Below are 6465 nucleotides of genomic sequence, written 5' to 3' on the forward strand. Positions count from 1 at the left end.
AATGCAGCATGTTGTATTCTACTTAACTAGTGTTTTGTTGCACTTGATTGATTAAAATGTATGATAACCAGTGTACTGAATTAAAATAAAATAAAAATAAAATAAAAATTCTGTTCTATTAATCATGGCATCCTTCCAAGGCTGCTACCGTGCTTCTTTCTTCTATCTATATTTTCATAGTACCATGTGCGCTGATCAGGATTAGTAGAAACTGTTCCTGCATGTTTGGTGCAGCATCTTTTAGGTCTATGTACAAGTTACGTAAATCCTGTTACTCCTGCCCCAGTGTGCAGATCTGTTATATTTGTATTTCCGAAATTGTATTCTACAGCTCTCACTGTGATACTTATTTGTGTGTTTTGCTGCTATTCTCAGAAGAAACAAGTGGAAGCACTACCTTTATATGAGCGTGCTATGAAGATCTATGAGGACAGCCTGGGTCGTATGCACCCCAGGGTGGGAGAAACGCTCAAAAATTTAGCTGTACTAAGGTAATTTTTATGTCATTCTTTATTTTATTTGTTTTGATAGATTTTGTAATGCTAATTTAATTTATTGTACAGTACAGTATATTAAATTCTTAGAAAGGAATTGTTTAGAGAAAAGAAATAACTATGTCTTTAGTTTCAGGATAAAACTTTGAGGTTCTGGGTAAATCGCCATGTTTTGCCTGAAGAATTGTAACCAGAACATTTTAGGGATGATTCAATTAGTCGTGGGACTTACCGCAGGGTTTTAGCAAGTGCCCGGAGATATTCAGTACTATCTGTGGTAATCCCGTGACTATTCCAGGCGGTGCACTTAACATGGATTTCTGCTAGCACCCTAATGAGGTTTGAATAGACATCCACATTAGCTATTGTTTCCGTGTCTAGTTGCAATGTTAATTGCATAGCTGTGTGCAGCTTAAACTGAGAGCTATGACTTACCATGCAAAATAATGGAATTGCTCCGGTCACTTAAACTAGGAGCTAAAACTCTGAAGTTAGTAATCCAGCTAATGGAACTGCCTTCTTTTTAAACTAGGTACACACTGGCCAATATATCAGCCGTTCAAGTGTACGGCCAATATATTGTGAGTCCGTCGGCAGGTGTGTACCCCTGATGTGTCTATGAATTATATTGTTCACAGACCTATCAAGTCAGCTGTGCAGTACAGCCAACGGTCTATATATACTGTATATTGGCCCATCTGACGGTGTACAGGCAGTCGGCTGCAGGGACCACCAGTGACTAACATCACAACTGGGCAGGCACAATTAAATGCTGAGACTTTTTCTGTACATAAAAAAAAAACTTTCTACAGTGACTTGTGATTTGGAATATTACTGATCCGTCTATGCAGTATTTCAGCAACTGAGACCAGTTAGGGTTCCGTTTTTTTTTACATACAGATGAAACTCAGAAAATTAGAATATCGTGCAAAAGTTCAAATATTTCAGTAATTCAACTTAAAAGGTGAAACTACTGTATTATATAGACTCATTACATGCAAAGTGAGATAGTTCAAGCCTTTATTTGTTATAATTTTGATGATTGTGGCTTACATCGTAAAAAAACCCCAAATTCAAAATCTCAAAAAATTAGAATATTACATAAAATCAATAAACAAAGGATTTTTAATACAGAAATGTCAGCCCTCTGAAAAGTATAATCATGCATATGTACTCAGTACTTGGTTTGGGCCCCTTTTGCATGAATTACTGCCTCAGTGCGGCGTGGCATGGATTCTATCAGCCTGTGGCACTGCTGAGCCTTCAGCTCTTCTGCATTGTTCGGTCTCATGTCTCTCATCTTTCTCTTGGCAATGCCCCATAGATTCTCTATGGGGTTCAGGTCAGGTGAGTTTGCTGGCCAATCCAGCATAGTAATCCCACGGTCATTGAACCAGGTTTTGGTATTTTTGGCAGTGTGGGCAGGTGCCAAGTCCTGCTGGAAAATGAAGTCAGCATCTCCATAAAGCTTGTCTGCTGAAGGAAGCATGAAGTGCTCTAAAATGGCCTGGTAGACAGCTGTGTTGACTCTGGACTTAATAAAGCACAGTGGACCAACACCAGCAGCTGACCTGGCTCCCCAAATCAACACAGACTTTGGAAACTTCACACTGGAATTCAAGCATCTTGGATTCTGTGCCTCTCCATTCTTTCTCCATACTCTGGGACCTTGGTTTCCAAATGAGATGCAAAATTGGCTCTCATCAGAAAATAGGCCTTTGGACCACTGAGCAACAGACCAGTTCTTTTTTTCTGTAGCCCAGGTAAGACGCTTCTAATGTTGTTTGTTGTTCAAGAGCGGCTTCACAAGAGGAATACGACAGCCTCAGTCCACTCCTTGTGAATCTCCCCCACACTTTTGAATGGCTTTTCCTGACAATCCTCTCCAGGCTGCGGTCATCCCTGCTGCTTGTGCACCTTTTTCTTCCACTTAACTTTCTATTAATGTGCTTTGATACAGCACTTTGAGAACATCCAACTTCTTTTGCAATTTCCTTTTGAGGCTTTCACTCCTTGTGGAGGGTGTCAATGATGGTTTTCTGCACAACTGTCAGGTCAGCAGTCTTCCCCATGATTGTGAATTGTACTGAACCAGACTGAGAGACCATTTAAAGGCTCAGGAACCCTTCGCAGCTGGTTTGGATTAATTACCTGATTAGGGTGTGACACTTTGAGCCTACAATATTGAACTTTTTCACAATATTCAAATTTTCTGAGATTTTGGATTTTGGATTTTCTTAAACTGTAAGCCACAATCATCAAAATTATAACAAATAAAGGCATGAAATATCTCGCTTTGCATGTAATGAGTCTATATAATATATTAGTTTCACCTTTTAAGTTGAATTACTGAAATAAATGAACTTTTGCACGATATTCTAATTTTCTGAGTTTCACCTGTATAGTACCTGCATGTACCGCTTATATATGTTTTTGTTTTGTGCCTTTTCAGTTTGTGCTCATGTGAGAACATACCTTTTTATATGTACTACTATTAAATGCTAAGTTTTATACAGAACCTCTATTCTACTCTCGGTAGGTAAGTGCTCCACCAAGAGAGTACTTTTCTTTTTCTCTCACCTGTTACATATTAAATACCTGTCCAGTTGTGACGTCAGGCACAATATATTGGGTGGATGATTGGTAAGTGTGTATGCACTTACCAATAGTCAGGCTGGCGGATCGGCCGACCCGCCGGCAGGGTGTGTACCTAACATTAGTTTGAACACATATACATAAAATCATAGTAACACGAGTGACGCTTGGGTTTATGTGCTCAGTCTTGTAGAGAGATAAAGTGGACGGAGATAAAGTACCAGCCAATCAGCTCCCAACTGCCATGTTACAGGCTCTGTTTGAAAAATGTCAATCAGGAGCTGATTGGATGGTAGCTTATCACTGTCCACTTTATAACTTTTTAAGGTTTAGTAGATCTGGCCCTATGTTTGAAAAATGACAGGAGCTGGTTGGTTGGTACGTTATCTCTCTCCAATCTCAGTACATAGACCCACCAATCAGTTAATGCCACTATTTTATAGCTAGCATCCTTTAATTTCTTTTTATCCTTTATCACTTGTTACAGTCTACATTTATCTTACTTACATAGAGTGCAGTGTTCAATGAAACTCTATAGCACACCTGTCATAAATAGTTATTGACTCATTTATTTTACTGCATAATTTACAAGTTCATAGAATAATTTCATTGATATAATAACCATATGAAAAGTAACCCGGATATTGTTCTTCCTTTAAAGGTATGAAGAGGGTGACTTTGAAAAAGCAGCAGAACTCTATAAAAGGGCAATGGACATTAAAGAAGCAGAGACATCTGTACTAGGGGCAAAAGCTCCCTCTGGTCACTCATCCAGCGGGGGTGAAACATACAGCCTCAGGAACACATTACCAGTGACTGCATTCACTGAATAAAGGGATCAAAACCTAATTTAAAATATTGCGACTGTAAAGAGAAAAAAACTAGAAAGTCTGATACACAAGATCTTACCGCTTTAAGTGATCTTAGGAACTGGCATTAATCCAACATGCTACAGTAAGTCTTACTGCTGCAGAAAATCCTGATACGCCATCACCCCTGCAATATTTGCACTTCAGCTCCCATGTGTGAAATTTACAAGATGCCAATCCCTATATTAGTCATTATTAGTATGCCATCATGAAAATACAGTTTTTATAATATAGCTCACCTGTATATTCTGCATTATTTGGTTCTTGGGTATGTCACCTCCATTAGTTTTTTTCATTTACTGTAAGTGAAGTCAGACATGCTGATGGGATCATGCTGTTGTAGTCTTTCTTGGCTGTATCAAAACACTCTGAAGATTCAGGGCTCCATTTAATAAACAATTGTTATTACCAGACACATATTTCATTTAGTATCACATTGATCCTTACGAATGCCTTACTGACCTCTTTGGCGAGGTGCCACAGTGTCCCCATTCTCGGCTGCATCCTCTGCTGTGTGATCAGCGGCCTACCACTGAGCAGTGAATATGCATGACTACCGCCTGAGCATGCGATTTGCATTATCACCAGGTGGGGTCTCAGCAAAGCCTGTAAGGCTTCGCTGACTATGGGAAAGACTTTTCTGTGTCCCCATTGCCAGCAATGGGAACTCTACCTCTAATGTCATCTATACTGTAGATGGCATAAGCAGTACTATCACAAACTAAATACTGACCGTAGGTCATATATCCTTGAGTGAGTGTTAAATGGGTTATGGCTCGTTGTTAAATGGAGCCCTCAGTGTGTTAAACGGTGAGATTAATAAATCGTTCACTGGTTTTAAATATATATTGAAATGCACTTATTGCCATGAATTACTATGTTACGGTTCTAGTATTTTTGTAAAATAAATTGACATTTCAAGTTTTCCATTTAATGCAAAAAAATCTACTTTTTGTAGAAATGTACCATTATTTAATGGGTAGGCAGTCACTATGTCAACAATCAGAATGTATAATTTTCAACAACATAATGTTGTTATAGTCTGAATGTTGACGTGTTCAGAGTGTCGACATTCACAATATCAGTAGTCAGATTGTCGACACATGATTTTAGGGTTTGGCTTAGACTTAGGTGTCCATGTAAAATTGCATTGTTGACATGATATCTCTGTATTCTGGCAATATTGACATTATATAAGTGTCCTTATTGTGAATGTCAACATTTGAACATATCAACATCATGCTGTTGATATTTTGAATGTCAACATACCACACTTATTTAATCTACCTTCGTCTTCTATCATAATAGTATTAAATATATATGGCCCATGTGCTTTAGCTAGAGCTGGGTTGTCCAGTCCAATTTCCATTTATAGCCACATATTAGCAACCAAAGACAACAAAATATTGGGTGTACTACGATATCCAGGCACCGGGATCCCGACCGCCGGAATGCCGGCAGTGGGGCGAGTGCAAAAGAGCCCCTTACGGGCTTGCTGCACTCGCCACACTATTTATTCTCCCTCCAGGGGTGTCGTGGACACCCTAAGAGGGAGATTAGTTGTCGGGATCCCTACAGCTGGGATATCGAATGCTTCCGCAAAATGACTGTTGAATCTCAAAACAATTATATTGCGTTAAAAAAAATTTTTTAAAGCAATTCCTAAATTCACCACTGATTTTATATCACAAAAAATACATACTGTATAAAGGCCCTCATTCCGAGTTTTTCCCTCGCTAGCAGATTTTAGCAGCATTGCACACGCTAGGCCGCCGCCCTCTGGGAGTGTATCTTAGCTTAGCAGAATTGCGAATGAAAGATTAGCAGAATTGCGAATAGAAAATTCTTAGCAGTTTCTGAGTGGCTCGAGACTTACTCCTACACTGCGATCAGCTCAGCCCGTTTCGTTCCTGGTTTGACGTCACAAACACGCCCTGCGTTCGGACAGCCACTCCCCCGTTTCTCCAGATACTCCCGCGTTTTATCCTGGCACGCCTGCGTTTTTCTGCACACTCCCAGAAAACGGTCAGTTTCCGCCCAGAAACACCCACTTCCTGTCAATCACACTCCGATCACTTCAACGATGAAAATTCTTTGTTCGGACGTGAGTAAATCTACTAAGTTTTGAGCTAAAATACTTAGCGCATGCGCAATGCGTACTATGCGCATGCGCATTTTTGCCTTAATCGCTCCGTTGCGAAAATCGGCAACGAGCGAAAAACTCAGAATGACCTCCAAAAAATGGTACATTTTAAACCCTTGCGGTGCATAATTCAGACAGACACATCTGCAGGCTGCTCCTGGAAAAACCATTGGAAGAAAGACTGCAGTTATCAATAGGAGATAGATAGGAGACCTAGAGCCTATTATAAACGGTCAAGTCACGTTATTATGACCATCAGCTAATAGCCAGAGTAACCGCTTCAGAGCCCCTTACACAGCAGGGGTCGCTGAACTGTCATTTCAGACACATGTCTTGTAGCCCCCAGGTTCATTTTGACAGTGAG

At 39.9% G+C, this 6465-nt stretch overlaps 1 protein-coding gene across 2 annotated transcripts in view; it reads left to right on the top strand.

The window, feature by feature from the left end:
- The window catches only part of NPHP3 (nephrocystin 3), a 303001-nt gene extending 298632 nt beyond the window's left edge, over positions 1-4369 (top strand). For both annotated transcript variants that reach the window (XM_063922378.1, XM_063922379.1), the window contains 2 exons: positions 376-491; positions 3751-4369. In XM_063922378.1, coding sequence (XP_063778448.1) covers positions 376-491; positions 3751-3922 — 288 coding nt within the window. In that variant the 3' untranslated portion in view covers positions 3923-4369. The remainder of the gene's footprint in view (positions 1-375; positions 492-3750) is intronic.
- Positions 4370-6465: the final 2096 nt, after the last annotated feature.

Source organism: Pseudophryne corroboree, chromosome 5, assembly GCF_028390025.1.
Source record: "Pseudophryne corroboree isolate aPseCor3 chromosome 5, aPseCor3.hap2, whole genome shotgun sequence".
Taxonomy (NCBI): domain Eukaryota; kingdom Metazoa; phylum Chordata; class Amphibia; order Anura; family Myobatrachidae; genus Pseudophryne; species Pseudophryne corroboree.